Source organism: Protopterus annectens, chromosome 1.part2 (genome assembly GCF_019279795.1).
Source record: "Protopterus annectens isolate FY-2018-M chromosome 1.part2, PAN1.0, whole genome shotgun sequence".
Lineage (NCBI taxonomy): Eukaryota > Metazoa > Chordata > Ceratodontiformes > Protopteridae > Protopterus > Protopterus annectens.
In genome coordinates this window covers 1003498611-1003518825 of record NC_056727.1, presented here as the reverse complement: position 1 = coordinate 1003518825, position 20215 = coordinate 1003498611, and the positions used below count along the sequence as shown (strand labels likewise).

The 20215-nt window shown below is 38.4% G+C and overlaps 1 protein-coding gene across 1 annotated transcript in view; it reads left to right on the top strand.

Annotated features, from left to right (window-relative positions):
• RIMS3 (regulating synaptic membrane exocytosis 3) overlaps positions 1–20215 on the top strand; it is a 1682810-nt gene that overhangs the window by 673707 nt on the left and 988888 nt on the right. Inside the window, exon 3 of the mRNA XM_044059968.1 lies at positions 16310–16580. Within this exon, the coding sequence (XP_043915903.1) occupies positions 16310–16580 (271 nt within the window). The remainder of the gene's footprint in view (positions 1–16309; positions 16581–20215) is intronic.

Below are 20215 nucleotides of genomic sequence, written 5' to 3'. Positions count from 1 at the left end.
ATATTGCTTATGACTGTAATCTGCTTGAAACTAGCATTTACTAAATGTTCAATGTGTATTATTATCTTGGAGCTTTTCTCCATGGGCCTCCGCTGAAAATGAACATGTATACAGTCGGACTATTCCAGTCAACAAATGTAAAATAAATAAAATAAATAAATGTCCTATTTTTAAGCCATGCAGCTATCCATCTTATCAGGAGTACATCAATGCTGTCACTCGTCCCTCTCTAACATAGATGACAAGCAGGTGGGGTATTTCGTTTAGATGCTTTAATACATAGAAAAACATCAGGTTGGATAGCAGCATCATTAAATACAAACAAACTGGCTAACAGACAGACCTTATATACATGCAGTACATGCTTACATCTCAACAGCTAACTACAAAATGGCAGTCAGGCTCGCACATGCTTAGTATTTATACACCTGTGCAAGCCCATGGATAGCTTCTTAAAGGTACATACACAGACATTGATCTACATCCTCCCCCTTAAAAAGATTGCCCTTTGTAAAAACAACATTAAGAGTTAGACATGCATTACTATAGACATTAGAAACAAAACACACTCCTCATGTCCAAGTCGTTTCATATCTGTTACAGGGTTTAGAGATGCAACCATATCTAGTAACATAACAATCTGGACCAAACTTAGCAACAGGATCAGAAGTCTTTGAACAGGAGAACCAAGATGTTTATCACAAGGATCATTTCTGAGATTCACGAAATTTGGGAAAACATCACTGTTATCTCATTTTGATTTCTCTAGTAACTGTTTTGCAGTTTGAACTGCATGTTCTGCCAAACCATTTGACTGCGGGTACTCAGGGTTACTTGTGGCATGAGTAGCATCCCATTCTTCAGCAAATCTTTTGCACTGTTGGCTTGTAGACTGCACATGTTTAAATCCACTTCTGCATCCCATCTCTTGTCTGCATTTAAAACTTGGTCAATAACAATAAAACTAAAACCCACTTTAACTCTGTTATGACAGTTAACAACATGTCTTGCTAGGGCATTAGTTACATCCAGTTTTTCAACTGCCCTTAGGTGCTCATAAATTCTGTGATGGAAGCTATGTATAGTTCTTCCTATGTAAAATCCATCGCAAGAATTACATAATACTAGATACACAATGAATTTAGACTTGCAATTGTAATTCCCCTTGATATTAATAGTAAAGTCCCAAGCCTTTACTACTATTTTGTTCCGCAGTACCAAAAACTTGCAATAATTGCAGTCTTTACATCTTGACATCCCATTATAAGTAATAGGAGTATTACACTTTTTGGTTTCTAAAACATCCTTAAGACTTTTCCCTCTTTTTGTGACAAAAGTAGGACTCTCATATAAAAAAGCACCTAACTCTTGGAAATTCTTCAAAAAATTCCAATTATTTGTGATGATCTGCTTAGTACTATACATATCTACTGAATTTTTCAATGTACAACTCAGATTATAATCTACTCCTTCACTATTCCTTTCAACATCCTTTATTGTCCGTTTCTTCCTCATGGCTTTAATTTTATCTATTGCTTCACTTATTACCCCAATAGGGTAACCCCTGATTATTTTTTTTTTCTTAACATCTCACATTCTTCCAAAAAATACTCATCTTTGTCAGTGAGTCTATTTATTCTATCAAGCTGACCAAACACAATATTATTTTTCAAGCTCACACTTTGTAAACTGCTATATTCCAAGTAGCTGTTACTCTAGGCATCTTTTTTAAAAATGTTAACCAAGATTTCCCCCCCTTTCTTGTGCACAGTCATATCCAGGTAATTCACACTAACTGATGCAATAAACTTCTTGGATCTGTGGCTGGTCGTATTTTTATTCAGCTGCTTTTGTTTGGTGGTGTTCCACATGATGGTCAAAGGTTAGATTACTGTCTTTTAATGTCCACAAGTCCCTGACTACTGGGCCAACTCTTGAAGATGTATTGTCAATATGACAGCTATCAGGGGCAAATTACTTCCTGGAAAATGGTATTATGCATTTCTTGGCATTTAGTTTTTCATCCATAGCTCTGATGTAAGTTATTTGTCTGTGATAGCCCTTCCTGGAGAACATTAGTGTCAGTGAGGGATTCTATGACTGTGGCTAATTTGCAATCATTTGCAAATCTGGTCAGCCATAGACCATTGACATTGGCCTTGACATCAGAGAAGTAGATGCCAAAAAATGCATTTCCAGAACCAATCCCTGAGGGACTCTGATTGTGATTGGCTTCTTTGTAGAGGTGGACTCTCTAGTTCTAACTTTCTGGGTCCTGTATGTCAGCCAGCTGGCTATCCACTGGGAGAAATAAGGGTTTATACATAACCTCTTGAGTTTGTCAACAATGCCTGAGTGGTTTATTGTGTTAAAGGCCTTGGCCAGGTCAATGCAGGCAATGTGAACCATTTTGCCCTCATCCATTGCTTAAATGATCTTCTCAAAGAGGTCACGAGGTTGAGTAGGCATGACCTGTCCTTGACAAAACCAAGCTATTTTGGTTCTAGTATCTGGAGGTTTCCTATGTCATTATTGATCATTTCCATGATAATTCTTTCCATGGCTTTGTATATAAAACTAGTGAGACTCTTTGTGCAGAGGGATGACAGTTGCTGTTCTTAATTGGTGAGGCATGAAGAATATTTGCAAGCTATTGTTAAATAGTGATTCCAGAGGAACTGATAGCTTATGTTTCATGCTCTTTAGAAGGCATCCTGTGATATTGCCTGGGCCCACTGATTCAGTGTTCTTGACCTTAGAGAGTGAGCATTAAGGACCTGTTCTCTAGTGATAGTAGGGGGAGTTATATTTAATGTTATTTCCTGAGGGGACATTGAGGAGGAGAGAGGGATAAAGTTAGAGTTGAATTTGTCAGCCAGTAGTTTTGCTATATTTCCTTTCTCAGTGTAAGTGGATCCACTAACAATGAGCTCTGCTCACAATTGCATATTGCCTTTGAGGTTGCAGATATAGCTAAAGAATGTCTTGTGGTTGTCCTTGGCTTGGGAGGCCAATTTACTTTAAATTTCACTTTGGTAGACTTGTCCTCTGAGTTGTTTGCTCAATTTGTTGAGAGTACCTTTATCCTGCTGGGTGCTAAACCTCCTAATTTTTGTCATGATTTGCTTTCTTTCTTTCTTCTTATACAGCTTGTTGATGTGATTTCACTAGGGCAGTTTGTTAAGTTAGTTCTGTATTTATTCCTGGTGGGTTCAGCTACCTCTATGCAGCTATCAACATGCTTGGATAGGGTTTCTCTGAACAGTTCTACATAGGCAACTGTGTTCCCAGGGTTAAGGGGCTTGGAAATTTGCCAGGTTATCACTTAATAGTAGAAAGTTAGACTTATAGTAGTTCTTAAACTTTTCAGAGTTAGGTGTGGTTCTGGGTTTTATTTTTAATTCAAAAGAGACTGTTTTGTGGCCTGACCTCACCAGACAGGACATTATACTAGGGGGTGTGCAGTGTACTTCACAATATTAGTGAGGACCAGATCTAGTATATTTGTGGCCCTGGTCTGGGTATTTACAATCTAGTCCAAGAAGTTTGTGTTTACAAAAACTAGGAATTTCTTTGCCTGCACATTTGGTGTTGTATATGATTCCATATTAATAGTGGGGTAATTAAAGTCACCCATGAATATGGTATTGTGTTTGATGAGGAGTATTTCCAGTAAGATTAAATATGTGTTATGGGTTTCTTGCAAGGAAATGCTATGGGATTTTGTCTATGGTGATTCGAACATAGAGAAGCTCAAGTCCTTTAGTCCCTGTCTGTGCAGAAACTTGTCTAAATGTGTAGAAGGCATTATATTATATTATTGGTGTAATCTTTGTGGCTTTAAACTATATCTGGGTGACTGCACAGATATTGACATTCTCTAAGGAGAGGAGAGCTTGTAGGGAATTGAGTTTCTTATTTAGTCTTAGCACTGAGCAGAAACACCTTTCAATTTTTTTGGTTTTGGTTTGCTAGGTTAGGAGCATTTTCAGCTTGGCATTGCCTTAAAAAGGGACTATGCGGGAGGACAATATTCAAACGACTTGAAGGGAGAGATGCAGACTATCCCAGGCAAAGCAGCGTGATCTGCTGACCATCTAATTCCATGCTGACAAATGTTGCACCCCTTTGAGTGAAACTAAGCCAATTATTAATGTCAGTTATCTTCTGTTCATATTGTGGCATTATCCTTAGTGAAGGAAGAATGCTGCTCAGTGTTTGGCTCATACCAGCATGGGACACATATTCCAAGAGCATGGATTATGATGGAGTCATACTGCTACTTGTGGTCCAAAGACCTGAGTGTGTTCGCAATGTGGTAGTTCCTGGCCCCTAATAAGCAACTGAACATGACTTTCTCCTTATTCAGTTTGTTGAGAGAGACATCAGTATGTCTCACAATGTACAGTCTGTCAAGTATTTAAGGTTCATACCTGAATGGACAAGCACAAAAGCATATCAGTTAAGATGCAGTCAGTTCATAGACGTTTCAACAGAATCACCACATTTAATCTCTTCTGGTCCCCTTAGTGAAAATTAAACTGTTTTTCTAAATTCAGTCACTTTCACCCACCTCTCTAAATGCTCTGTCACCAAACCTGAATTTGCATAAATTAAAGTAGGCAAAATAGCATTTGTGTAATTTTGCTGACTATATATCTATTAATCAATAATTTAAAATGTTTGAATCATACAGTTCGTCTGCTTTACATTCAACTATCTTTTGCTTTCAATCCTTCTTAAGACAAATACAGAACAGAACTAAGAACATTTTTAACATGACATAGCCCCAGCAAGGAGTTAAGATCGATTCACTCAAAAAAAAAAAAAAAAAACATTAACTTCATCAGAAGAAACAATGCTTTGGTGATGCAGTTGTCTGTAACTCCATATCAAAAATTAGTAACACTCTGTCTTGCAATATAAAGAGTTTAACCAACAAGCAAATATCACCTAAATCAGCAAACAAATCAAGTGCCATGATGCCTTGCACTGTTCTGGCAGTCTTGCATTATTATAAATATTTTTCTTAATTTATCTGTACCCCTATGCTGACAGTGTTCTACTCCTTTTCATTTCTATCTGCAGTTAGGCAGTATATTCTCAGTTTCTGGTGCTCACTTTTTAACCTCATTTCCCACATCTGCTCCTCCTCCTTGTCACTTAAGTTATTTTGTTTAATTCACCCATTTCTTTTCTTTCCTTTGTGTTCTGCCAGGCACACCACAAGCTTGCTGGCTTATCCCAAATACCCTTCCTGCCCTCCCACATACCCCTGAGGCTCATTTCTATCAGTTCTTGACATACTACTTGGCAAGGCATACCACTTGTTCCTTGTGAAGTCAGACTTGTGATGTGCAATTCATGACACCTAGGAAGCAGACAAGGTGGCAAGAACCATCAGGTAGCAACAGTCAGAAAACATTCCTTCACCAAGAAGAGCAACATGCAATGACATCAATTTGCCTGGTATCCATCATGTCATCCAGGCAGACATCTCTTTCCCCACCATTCCAGTATAGGAGGGCTGATCTTAAGCTGATCTGTTCTAACCTGGCTGTCTGACCTTAAATGTGGCCCTGAATTCATGCCTGAACTTGGATCACCAGTGGCACATATGAATGGCTTGCCGCTGTGTCATCAGGCTGGCTTTATTTCTGCTACTTCTACAATTTTACAAACATGTGCTACTTTTCTTCTCCAACTACCCTACTTTTCCCCTTTTCTAAAAATGTGCACAGAAGTTAACTTAATTTTCTGTAAAGCTACTGAGGTATGCTGGTATAAACATGTACAAGTATGAGTGTGTGTGTGTGTGTGTGTGTGTGTGTGTGTGTGTGTGTGTGTGTGTGTGTGTGTGTGTGTGTGTGTGTCTCACTGAAAGAACTTAGTAAATAAATTTAAATAAACATATGACGTGCATGGAGTACCACAACTACACTCTTTAAACAGCAAAGATAAGCTTCTTTAGTATCTTTCTGCTGCCATAAAGAACATTAACAAGCTTTTGTTAAACACCCCAAGGAGCTGTTAAGATCAAGGCTCATGCTAGAAATTGACAGCCAGCAATACAGATAGGGAAATATCAGCACCAAAAGAAAAATCAACTTTAAATACTGATAGATACTTCACCCTACCACAATTCTAAACAAAATTTATGGTAGAAGAATATTGCCAAAAAGTTTTAAAGCTGTTCATTCATCCGAGGGGCATTTTTGTTTCTGCCTTTTGTCGGTTGGGTGTGTGTGTGTTTGTGTGTATCAAAGACTTTGAAAGCTGATAAAAACTTTGTACTCCTATATTTTTTTCAGTAACTGGTAGCTCATGGTGCAGATAAAGCTCTATGCATGGCAAAGAATTATGAAGATCAGGTTACACAATCTATAACTATTATTATGTGTTTTTGACACGGATGTTAAGATTTACCTCTCAAGCTTCACTGCTGAGGCGAGCTTCTTGACACCCATGTCTTGAACATGTAATAAGTTAGCTATGATCAGACACCCAATCATAATTGCATATATTCTGTACCCCATCTCAGACCAGATTTTTGCTGTTCCCAGCTTCAGCACTTGTTCCAAGAGCTGCAGGATTATAACGACCTTCCCTTCTGAAACATCTTCATTACTCTAATGCAAACTGCACACTGAAATCAGAACTACAGTCTTAACAGGAGCTCCTGTTTCTAGTACAAGACTGTCATTCTACTGAATCATTTCAGGAAATACTTTGTGTGCAAAAACAGTTAGACCAATTACTGAGAGCAGAAACAAGACCAACAAAGTCCTGAAAAATAATAGCGCAGAATGATGTATTACAAAAGAATACCAGAGATTTAAACAGACCAGAGCGATAAAGCACTGACTGATGGGTGGACTCAAGTCCAGGTAGCAGCTGAGTTGCTGGAGGATCTAATAATGAGGTCAGGGAAGGATACCTCTCAACTGTCTGGATTTTTGCCTCATATTTTTGGTAATTTCCTCATAAAATTGTTGTTTTTTTGGCAAATCGTTGAGGATTAAAGCCGGAAATTAATGACAGACATTTCAGTTTCAGACTTTATACCCTTTAAAAAAATTATGCCAAATCAAAAACCTGTTATTCTGTCAACTTTCTAAGGTTATAAGAGTGATATTTAAAAATTGTCACAATGTTTTGGGCTTTTACCCCCTATTATTTATAGCTTTTTTCAGATTTTTTGAACTAAGAGGTTGAGAGGTATAAGGGAGTGAGATTTACCAGCTTTTTTGTTTGCCTTTCTCAAGAGGGAGGATTTTGAGGTATGCTGGAGTGTACCTCACATCATGGTTTCTGGTGTAAGATGGGGCTGGTGATTAGAAAGGTATTTGGCAAACCCTGTGATAGACAGGGAAACCTGAGAGTTCTTGTAATAGAGGCAAGAGAATTTCCAAATGATGTACATTAGTTCCATCAGTCAAGAGATGTGGTCAACATTAAGGGAAAGATGCGGGTGTATACCTTTAAGCTGCCACCCCCAATGGACAGGGATTGTGATTTTTTAGCTTCCCTGTGCTTCATACTTCCCAGCTGCATATATATTTATACAGATATGGATGTGTGTGTTTATCAGTAATTTATATATACAGACATAAACCCCCCAAAATGAGTGAGGTTGGCAGCTCTTGTGTAAGAGTGTGTATGTGCGTGTGTGTGTGTGGGGAGCTTGGGGCTTGAACCAGACACAAGAGACATGAATTTGAAAATTAGGCATCAAAACTGATACATCTCTTCTATAGGAACCCCAACAGTCAGTTTGACTAGAGAATAAATCACTGACAGCAAACCAATATTACAAGATAATGAAGACAGTGACCCACTTCACAAAAACAATGGTGGTACCACTGTCACCAATCTAAGGTGCAATTGTTCTCTTTCTTGAAGAATGCATTTATCTAGTAGCAACTCAATAATTTTGCTAAAAAAGCCAGTGCTAGTATTTATTGTTCTTGAATTTTATGATTTTCATTTCATCACTTGTCTATAATTTGCCAACTTTTGTTAGCATTCTGAAGATACCTTTTGCAGAACACCTTATCATGAACATATGTGCCATTGCCATTCTGTCCAAAGCATCATTTCATATTCGCTAACATCACCCGTTAGAAGCAATTGGAATACTTTAGCATTATACCTTATTAGATTATATAAGATGACCCAGTTTAAATTTTGATAGCTAGATTCAGTGACAAATGCACTGTTTAGCAACAAAAATACGAATTATATCTTAGATGCCACTCTGACAGACTGTTGCTTTAGAAATAGAATGTTAACATCTCTCAGCCAATGCACAATAAATAGCAGTCAAAATTAAAATAATAAGATAATCTATTTTAACACCACCCTGCGATACTCAGTGCAGGATGGAGTTTAGGGTGGTGAAGGTGCAGATGGGAGTCATAGGGCACATATCAGATACCACTGAACACTCAAATAGAGGCCATTTCTTTGGAACATAGAGAGGTACAGATTTATAAAAGTGCACAGCAGGACATCAGTGTGAATGCTGTGAGCCCAAGTGCTGGAGAGAGCATATATAATTGAATGGAAAAGCTGTGGGGGTTGTCATAAGTCCCAAGGTGCAGAGTTTGATTCTCACATTTGGTCACTGTCTGGTTATTGGCTAGACATGCAATTGTCTGCAGACTGATTGCCTGGTGTTTCCCAAGAGACTGATGAACTAAGGTACACAGCAATGTGTTTTCATATGATACTATATGTTAGAAGCATACAAGATGCTTGGGAATAAAGAGTAATTTGAAGGACCACAGCAGTTCAGAACTGTGTGCTCTGAACTTGTACATCACATTAGGCACTACTTGCACTAATAGCAGGCCGTACAGTGGTACTGAAGCACACTTTTAACATTTAAATAGCAGACAGAGTGCCTGAGTGTGCTGGGTTAACATTAGAATGCACAGCACAGTATTATGATCTGTCTAGGTAAGATCAGCACACAATTGCCTGGAGGTATTGCACAGTATGTGAACTATACCACCAAGACAACGAACAGTCCAACTTTTATTACTTAGCACCTTGGCTATAAAGCCTTCACAGAGTAAAATAGCTTTACAAGTCACACCCACTGAAATTAATCATTTGTATGTGCCCTGCACTTCACATGTACATGAGTAGGTGCACTTTGGGACATGCTGGAAGGCAGTGATACACAGTGCAGACATTGGAACTAGCCTGCTCTACAGCTGTAGGCAAATCAGTTTAACATGATGTTCTTCAGTGGGCGGAGGGCCAGTCTTTGTCTTGAGTCTCAGGAGAGACTTTACTGTTACAGGATGTCCTCTCAGGAAGTAGGCCAGGCTGAGGCTTGGGCTTCTCAGGCTCTCTTTCTTCCCTGTCTTGGGTTAGAGCCTGAGCCAGTTCCCCAAGCTTCAAGGCAGGGGCTGCTTTAGGGGCAGGCCAAGGGGGTTTCCTCCTAGTGCTTCAGGATCTTTGCCTACTTATCATGCGCTTAATGCGCAGAGGGCAGAGGATTTGATTATTACTATTCTATGGTTCCCTGCCCCCTCTGATAGGGGTGGAACCTGAGGAACCTGAGTTTGAGAGTTGAGCGGAGCTCGGGCTTGAGTCTTTTGAAGAAGACTTGGAGTACCCCCCCTTTATTCTGATTCTGGATGGGATGATTCTTACCTCTCTGCTTCTCCTCCTGAGGATTTTTCATTTCAGAACTAAATTGGACAGATGGGTTCTGGGGTTTATTCACCACATTTCCTCAGGTTTTTGCCTCATACCTTGCCTTCTTTCACTTTCATGTAGAGCAAAGACTCTTCACCTCCAAAAGAGGGCCACAAGCAAATTTCTCAGCCAGTTTCAGGGTGTGGGCTCAGCTTCTTGTGGCCTAAAGCCAAAGAGGATTAGGATCTCGTACCAATTCTGATACCAAGAAAGGGCAACATTGGGTAATTCTGGATTTATTCATCTTCAACACTTATCTCGTTACAACAGCTTTCCAAAATGTTGGCGTTACAGCAGCTAACTTTAGATCTGGGCAAGATACTTGCTTGGTATCTTTAGATCTCAAGGAAGCTTACCTTCATGAATCTGCTGACTAAGGAAGTATCTGGATTTTCGAGGCTGGAAATGCATCGGCTCATCTTCTCATTGCAGAGTATTGGCATTGGTTCTGCGCCAGATTATAGCTTAGGTTCTGGCTAAAGTGATAGCTTCAAAATCCTTAAAAGGACGACGAATCCTTACTTACTTGGACGAAGAAAAGAAGATCTTCAGCAAAGAAAGAATGTCTTCTACAGCATCTGGAATAGCAGGTAGCATATGAAAGATGCCTAGGAAGATTCCTAGAGTTCTCCTCAAGACATGTGCTTTCTGGTGTGACATGTGATACAGCAGTGTGAGACTGATTTTTTAACCCCGGACAAACAAAGAATCTTCTGTTACTTCCATCATTTATCTCTCTCCATCATTTGACTCTTCAGTCGACCTGACTGCAGGACAGTCCTTCAAGTGCATCTGACTCATGGCATCTTGTGCATTGGTGCTTCCCAATGGGAAGCTACAATGTCTCTCTCTCAAATATCTAAAATCTGTGGACTGCCAGGATTTGGACACTGTCATTCAAATAATACCTTGCATTCAAAAGGAATTTTTAGCTCATCTAAATACAAGACAAGATACAGACCACCAGACTACTGCATCTACATATCAACAAAGAAGAGATGTTAGCAGTTCAGTTTGCATTAATTGCTTTCTTGTCCAGGGCACTTCTTCCAGGAGGGCAGGTGTTGATCTAACAGACAACTTGTGTGTCATGTCAACAAACAGGAAGGGAGACACATCTACCCATTGTGCAGAGACAAGCTGATTTTTTTATGAGACTGCTTCACAGTCTGTAACCTTACTCGTTCAAGCAGGTTTCTGCCGGGGCACAGAACTCCTTAGCAGATGTATTAAGCAGACAAATCATGGATCCCACAGTGGAAACTGGATTCATGTATTTCAAAATTGACAGTGTCATAGGGGAACTCAGACATAGATCTGTTCCTTTCTCCACTAAACCCACCAGCCAAAGTTTTTTTTGCGAAGGGATTTCATCACACAGCTGGAAGTGGATGCTCTTTCTTTCAGTTGGAAAAATCTTCAGATTCGGCTGGGGGCTACTGCCACTTCCATAAGTGGCTCATAAGGATGGCAGCAGGATATTTTGGAGGCAGCAGTGGATATTTTGGGCAGCATTACCACCTTCCTTACCTTCCTCCTCTCTACAAGTCTAGGGCTTGGTTGTTAAGCAGCTATTTTGCAAGGTGCAGCCTTTTTGCAAGGCATGTTTCCTTACCCCCCAGCCTCCTTACCTCCCACTAGCTACTGTATAGTTAATGTGGCAGCAATGTGAATGTAGAACATAGTACAGTTTTGTAATACACCATGTTGTAGGATCCACAGATGTGCAGTGATCCTCTGCTCTCATCCTTCCCTTCCTCCTTCCCTCTGTGTTGTGGGGTGTTGTTTTGGTTATATTATATATGCTGTATTGTATATATTATATTTATATATTTATTTTTGGGTTTTTGTTTTTTTTTTTTTTGGCCTTATCTTTTCAGGTCTTCGACATCTGGGGCAGAAAAAAAAGACTGAGGATATGGCGTGGTCATGCGATAGTACCTGGACGCATTGATCGGTCTAATATCCCCTGACCGACGACAGCCATATACTTTAAGTATTCAGGCCCGACTGACAGGACTACCCAATAGTTAATAGGCAGCAATGATATGTGGATCTCAACATCTACATTTATGGTAGGTACAAAACTGTACTTTTTTCTAAATATGCTGTGCTCATTACCTTTTATTGAACACTAGAGATCAATTGTATTTCATTTTGGCTTTATACTCTCTGAATCACGGTGGTGCAGTGGTTAGCATTGTCACCTCACAGCAAGAGGTTCTATGGTTCAGTTCTTGGCTGGAGCACCTTCTGTGCAGAATCTGCATGTCCTCCCTGCAGTCGAGTGAATTTAAAGACATGCAGGTAGGTGCGAGGGTGTGTCTTCTTTGAAGGTTGGGTGCTGGGCTGGCAACTTGACACTGTAAAAATTCACTGCCAATCATTAGCAGGCTGGACTTCTGCTGTGGTGACCCCAAACTGGGAAAATACGAAAAACAGACAGTTTTACTCTCTGAATCATCATCACAAAATTATAGGATTCTACCATGTTATAAAAGTCTTAACAAACATTGCTCACTGACAACCAACAAAACCTTAGGGAAAAAGATGCAGTATGTGAAAAATGTAATTACACAGTGTCACTGTAGGCAATAGTCTCACACAAAAACACTCAAAATAGCAATCAGATTGTCAGTAATGTAAGCATTACACCCACCTCAGATAGTTGTGACCAAGCATATAAACCAATATATGCTGTTGCACTTAAAATCAACCTTCCTAAACTCCAAAGACCTCTTAGACCAAAAGTGTCCAACATCTGCAGAGTACAGATACAAACACACGATCTGTCAGAAATTTCCACATAAGCTCATCTGGAAATATTGCAAACTGAGACTAGGATTTAGTACTTCTAGTGTGCTCTTATATCTGCTCACAGGACCTCCTACTTTTGCAAGGTAGCATCAGCTGCACTAAGTCTCAATGCCTTGTCAAATTTTTGATATGTATTGCTAAGTACTTTGTAGGCCTGATGGACATGTATCAAACTAAACGTACTACTGACCACATATTTTGTTTTTGGAATAAACTGCAATAACTTATTAAGTGTTTTAAGTTATAAATCTCTCTCTCTCTGTCTCTCTCTCTGTCTCCACCCCCACCCCATCTGTGTCTCTCAGTGCCAGAATGGGTGTCAAAGTAAAAAAATAATGAGGGTCAAAGGTCTAAAATCAGAAATAGATTTTAAATACCGGTGTTATATATTTAAAACGTTGAACAATTAACAGCTTTAGAATTAGCATGCATTTTCTGATGGATATACATTTTCATCTCAAATGGCTGCAGTCTTCACCGATTTGCCATAAAAACACAAACATTATGTGAAACAGACCACAAATATGAGGTAAAACAAGGGACATTCAAATCAGGGATAGCTGATGTCTATGTTTTAAGGAAGTACTCTTTAAAGTGTGATTTGAAGAATACAAGTTTTCACCTCAGGAGAGACATTTTTATCTAGAGAGAACTGGTTTGTGGCTGAGGCCCAGCTGGTAGTTAGTGTTGTAAGAGTTACAATAGCAGTAACATTCAACTGAAAGGAACCTGGCACTGCAGCATTGTCAAATAATGGCCTAGGTTACCAGAGTTTGATTACTACCTCAGACATCTGACATGCTAGCAAGGATTGGGTGGGATCATCATCTAGGAGAGCAATCATGTGTGTGTACCATGTGATTCATCCCTATTACAGCCTGGGAATGTGCTGAAGATGTTGTGCATAGGATGGCAGTGACATTAGCTGAGCCACTGAGGAAGTGGGTGATATGCCAGAAATTTCTATTGGGTTGCTGCTCTGAATGTAAACGTGAACGCAAAAAAGAAAAGGAGGTAAAAACCTAGGGCATTGAAAAGCGCTCTTTGGTAGCAATATAAGTTGTGCCAGGTGACTTGTTCTCCTCAGTTAGTCCAAACATAGGTCAGAAAGACTGCTAGATCAGGAACAAAAAGTGGAGAAATAAAGACAAATGAGTGGATGTGGTGCCTCTGAAATAATTAGCTACATTGCAGCAGCTTAGGACCAAGCAGCAAATGTAGATGTCAACTTAACAACAGTAGGAAAGCAACCTATCATTAGCAACCAGGCTTCCTGGTTGCAAATGAGAAATAAACTTTTCCCATATGATTTCATATGAGATTTCTTTAAGGTGGGGTATATTTGTTTAATATCAAGTATGAAATACATCACAGACATTGAGAGAGCAATAAGTAGAACTATAAAGAAAGAAAGAAAGTTGAATATTCTCTAGACTTTAGTGGAGTACCAGGAGTTGTCAGAACTATAACTCTTTCTCCTCTTTTTTATTGGGTTGTCAGTACATTCCCTCAGTATCGGCTGTACCACATGCATTGTCTTGACGCCAGGTATGTGGGTGCCTTCTAGCTTACATGGGCTCTTACCTCTGTTTGAACTTGAACATTTGTTCTGGCAAGTATCGGCAGCCATGTGGAAATGATGAAGCTGCTACACCTTTCCTGGACTCCTATTCCAGTAGAAGGAAGATAGGAATGGCAGCCACAGAGACAGTGGGAGTACCTTGGGGTGTAGGGAGGAGGATGGGAGATTAGCATTAGGGAGCAGGAGAGGAACTTTAGGGTTAGGGAGCAGCTGGAAGCTTTTAAGTTTAGGAAACAGTTGGGGAGTTTAGGTTTAGGGAGCAATTGGATGGTTAGGTTTAGTGTGAAAGATTAGAACTTTACGTTTAGGGAACAGATTCGTGTTAGAAACTGGGTGGGAGTTTTAGGGTTACAGTTTGGACTCGGATAGGGCTATGCAGTTTAACAGAGTTGGGGGTGGGGCGGGCTAATTAATTAAGTAAGACTGGGCTACTGGGAGTTAAGACACTTGCCTTTCAGAGCAAGTGAGAGTAAACAAGTGTGTTGTAAGTTACTAGCATATACACACTTGTAGTAGAACCGCATTATCTTCTACTTTCAGGTCGATCATTCCCTCTCTATTCTTTTTTATTATCATTCTTAATAATGTATCAGAATAACAGCATGTATAATTCCACATATAGTATGCACAGCATTACACCAGCATCTAAAAGCAGAATGTCATTTATTTATGCATGTATTCATTCATTTGTTTATTTATTTATTTTACCTTGTTCTGTCAGTATACAAACAAGTGAAGCATTACATTTTGTCATTTGAACAAATAAGTAATGCAAGCTGGTGCTGTCACATTTTAAAGCAACTGACCCACATTTAAAATTAGGTAAAGCCGCACAGGGCAGCTTTCCAGATAGACTAGCATATTTTAAGCAAACAAACCAATTGCTTTGTTTTACTTTTGTTTACTGTCAAAAATCTGTGACTGAAGTAGTCAGTATTAACTTCACTGACTGCATGGTATGCCTCATGCATTCACTCATTTTCAGTGATTGACAAATAGGAACCATCAAATATTGAAAAAAAACTTTAAACCAATATAAGAAAAAGTAAACAGAATAAAGAATATCACTTATCCATTCCGATTTCTGCTGATGTGTTCTTGAGATAATCTAAGGTGTCCTAGAGCAGAATGTTGTGTGTTTATCTGTGATGTTTCTAAAAGAAGACAGCAGGCTAGCACTGAACGCAGATATCAGCACAAAATAGAAAAGCAAAAACCCAGGGGAGCTTATCTGAAGTTCTAAAACAACTACTTGCAAAATAGACAATCAGAAGTGCACTTTTGCCTTGTTTCCCAAATGTATTGAGAAACTAGAAATGTCATGTTCCTTTACATGTCTTACAAATAACACAACGGAGTAACAGAGTATTTAAAAAGCTTTAATGATACTTTTTCATTGCAAATTTACTGGGCATATTAAAAAGTCAATAAATCATGTCTATGTAAATAAACCCGAGGTGCAAAGTATAAATTTAGCAGCCATATATATTTTCCTTTTCATAATTAACATATAAAGAAAATGTATCCCATGCTTCCCTGCTCTTATGATTCTGCATTGTATCTGCACTGGTATGATCTTGTGCTTCCCACAGATCCAGCATGCACTAACTGCCTTTCATAGGTTAACACACTTCAGGGCAAGGCTGATGTTGCTCTTTCTCTTCTTCAGTACTTTACTCTTCTATTTTTCACCTAAAATGTCTGAAGCACTGACCAAAGTGTCAACCCTCTTTTCATTCCACAGAAAGTGCAATACACAGGGTAAGCAATCTCTGAATTCTGGGCTAGACTGCATCTTCTGGACATTTGACAAAATTTCATAGAACTGATGCAGGTTGTTGCAAGGCTGGGTTTTGCATCATAGTTTGGATACAGTAATTCTTCAATTGATGAAATGGTTGGTTTTATGCTTGCAGGGGACTTAAGGATATAACTTGCAGATTCCTATGTTTTCCATCTGCTTTATCTCTCCCTAGAGTATAGTCCAAATCAAAGGAATCGGTTTTCTTAGAACCATCTTGCTCTTTTACTCACTCATTAAAGATTAATGCCTTTTTATTATGATTCAGTACTTGAGTGCTTGCAGTAGGTGTCAAATGACAGCCATTGTGAGTCACAAGGACATCATAGTTTGTTACAGTTGAAGTGTCTGTGAACTGATGGTTTGACATAAGCTGTCTCTGTCTCTGTCTTATTTAGCGGACTTCACCAGGTGCCCTAGAGCATAATCTCTTGAGGCCCACAGACTCAACAATCCTAAATGATGAGGATTCTTCTTCAGGGAGGAATGTCATACGTAGCTCCAGCATCAGTGGGGAAATGTACAACATTGAGAAAAGCAATGGGGTCCCAACAGAAACACCTAGCAATACAGCAAACAAGAAGAGAAGATCCAGTCTTGGTGCTAAGATGGTGGCCATTGTAGGACTGTCCCAGTGGAGCAAAAGTACATTACAGCTCAACCAGCCAGGTAAGTACAGCTCCATCGGAAGTCAGTTTCCTAGCTTCAGTAAGTTTGTTTCTAATCCAAATGAAATGTCTGGAATTCTTTACCAGCTGTTAACAGTTGTGGATATGTGACGATGGCATTAGTTTTGTAACATGAATTTTGGAATGTATTTAAGATTATAAATACAAAAAGTTAATAATGGTGCATTTTCCTGCTACCTTAACACTCCCACATAGCTGTATACAATTCCCTGCTACTGGCAAGATAAAAAACAAAAACACAAAGTAGCGCTTTTTTTTTTTTTTCGATTCAGAAAAGAATACTTTAATATGGAACATAGAATAAAGCATTTGAAAAGTGTTGTAATTCTCCTTTAAACATTATGCTGTCTTAATGCATTCATATGCACTACAGAAATTATTGAGGAAACCAAGTTTGCGTGAATATCTGAAAGCTCTTACTGATCTGTGCCCCTATTAAATAAGACCAATAACTTGTAAGTGAAGCTCAGGCAAAATGTTTTTTCTGATTTTTTTTTTTCTTTTTATTTAAATACCTGGCAAAAATGCCTAGGAGTCCAGATTCCCTATAAACCTGTAATCATGCTCGTTTTCTCCTTTCGAAAGTTGTAGAAAATGCAGTCATATAAGTATCCATTTGGTTTTGTCTGAGGAGAAGTATGTATTATAATGCTTAAAGGTCGGTAATATTTATTCTAAATCAACATGCTTTAAAATATTACAGTCGTAAGTCAGAATGGTTTGAGGAGTCCCAACTCTGCATGTGACACTGCAAGAACAGGTTATTGTAAATGTACAAAAAGCAAAACCACGCATTACAAGTATCATTTCATCTTCACACCTTTTACCTGCTACTTTTAGAAACATTTTAATAATTCATGTGTTAGAAATTCTTAATGCTTGATATGATTTTAAAAAAGGCCAACAACTATTTATTTGATTTTATTAAATATCAATCCATTTTACACAGCACACTTTGCATCATATATAAAATAATAATACCATGTGCAAACACTGCAATCAGTGAGTCTAAAACATTGAAAATGATCAGCAAATCATATTTCAGGACAGGTACAGCAAAAAATAAGAACACCAATATATTTCTGCTTATACTTGCATTTTACAGAAAGAAGATTCTGCTACTAATCTGTTTCATTCACTGAACAAATCATCTGCTGTATACTATGAATCCTTTTTATTAACCCTCTCATATTGTATACAACAAATAAACCAGAGAAGTAGCAACCTAGCAAATTATTTAAGCAATTGTAGGAGTTTTTTTTTTGTAACTGGAAAATGATTACTAGCCAAATGTTCTCTCTTGTTTATATGTGTACAAAAGTAGTGGGTTTATTTAAAAAGCCAAAAAGACTCATCCATGTAACTGACCCCAGGCATAACAAGAAAAGGGATATAACAGGCATAGGTTATTGCTATCATGAGCCATCCAGTCCAGTTTAGTCAATGCAGCATTTGGTACTGTTTATTTTGCAGATTTGCTGTAGATATTGTAGTTCTGATAAAGAAAAAGCTAACATGTCTGATATGTGTGAGAATTAGTTTGAGGCTAACATGTAATAACTCTTGATTTAATATGACTGTTGCTTAATGTCTCCATGGAATAGGAACAACTTGCAGTCTATAGAATCTATATCAATGCTGTAGAGGTGATAAGATGACATTATAATTGGTCTAAGGTACTCAAGGTCCATGAACTTGCTCTCTATCTTGGTGGCATTTTCTTATCTGGCTCTTAGTTTGAGCAGTAACAATATGTCTGTAGGAAATGACTTGGCCCAAATGGCATTCCTTTATTATTACTGTCAGATGAAGTCTGGCCATTATAAGCAAGATAGCTTCGAAATGAGTGAAATCTGATTGCATCTGATGCAGATAGCTATGACAGATTTTCTATGATGGTCTAATGCAGATATATGTGTGTAATAGTTTACTGTCATATTGCATTTACAAGGAAGTTAATCAGATGTGATCCAAGTGCGGTTCCATGATTGACCCTCTTCCTCTTCACAGTGGTTATGGGCTCTGACAGGACACTTAGATGTCTTGATCTTTGAATTCTTCAAACTAAGTAATTAGTGTACCCTTTACCGCTGGGGAATTATTGTTTTCTTGATCTATTCCTTACCTAAAATAAATAGTGGTTCATCATGCCAGATGGCTTTGCATTCAGTACAGGATACCTACAATAATTCTTGGATATGTTTTTTGTCTGGAGGTCATTTTTCATATTCCCAGCAGATGTTTCATACCTTACTCAAAGGTTATGTTGTGTATCAGTGATTAGGAAATCCTATTCACGATATTTATGAAGTGCCTTCCCTATACTTTACTATGAAAGATTATGACTGAAATGGACTTGTAGTTGTTAATCTGCACGGTGTTATCATTTCTAAAGGATAATTATGCTTATGTGTGGGTAGTTTGCCTTCTGTGATGCTGTATGTAAAGAAATAAATCACCTTCACTATGCATATGCATTACTCATTGTTTACTTTTATTGGTTCACTGTCACAACAGCGTAATCCATGTTTTTTGATTTTGTAGAGAACACTTTTATATTGCTATCACCAGTATACTAGGAATGGATAACAACCTGTAGACTGGATTAGTGTGCTGGCAGCTTATATACTACCTGTTCTGTTGTAGTAGGCTGAATTTAGTTAGTGTTCCATAAGACTTCTTGTATAAATATATACATTTCTCAATTATCTGTAGGAAATCTGAGTCTGTATGCTTTGTGTGAGGCTTGCTGTATTATAGAATTTGTAAGTTGTAAATATCTCCTTTATTCTTTTATAAAAGACCATATCTGATGATTAGGCTTTTATGGTAATTTTTCTTTTACTCTTAGTTTTCTTTCTGATGTGCACTTTTGCATTTTCAAAGGATGTAATATATAAAGAGTCATAATGGTTATCCTACTGTTGGCAGAATTTTAATTTGTATCTAGAATAGGTAGATTATTTATTTATTCATTTATTTAACACTTGTTGACTGGGACTGTTAGACTAGAAGAGTGCCTATTTTCAGTGGAGGCCCGGGGAGAAATGCTTCAGACTTTGGCATGTTGGAGGAACCCAGAGTACCCAGAGGAAACCCATGCGAACACAGGGAGGACATGTAGACTTGACACAGAAGGCACCCCAGCCGAGAATCAAACTGGAGAACCTCTTGCTGTGAGGCAGCAATATTAATCGCTGCACTACTGCACCACCCTATATTAAACAAGAAAAGGATAACAGAGATATTTTACTACTTCTAAAGAGTTTCACCTCAGTAATTTGCAAGTGAGGACATACTGCAAACATTGGTGTGCGATTGCTTTGAGAATCTGGGAAGATTCTATCATCTGGGGTTAGATAATCATATATTCTTTTGTAATAGGTAGCCCAGTACTTCAGTCAATTCTCTTAAGAACTGATATTAGTTGATAAAACAAACAACTGGATAGTAATAGAAACAGATACCCATTTTAGTCATTTCAGCTTACATCTAAGCTTATTCAATATGTGGGAGTTTTCAAAGGAGAGTGAACATATTTTGTTTGTGGTTGGTGCAAAACATTTTAAGTAGTTTTGTACCGTCAGTCTCTAAGGATATGACTGCAGGATGGGG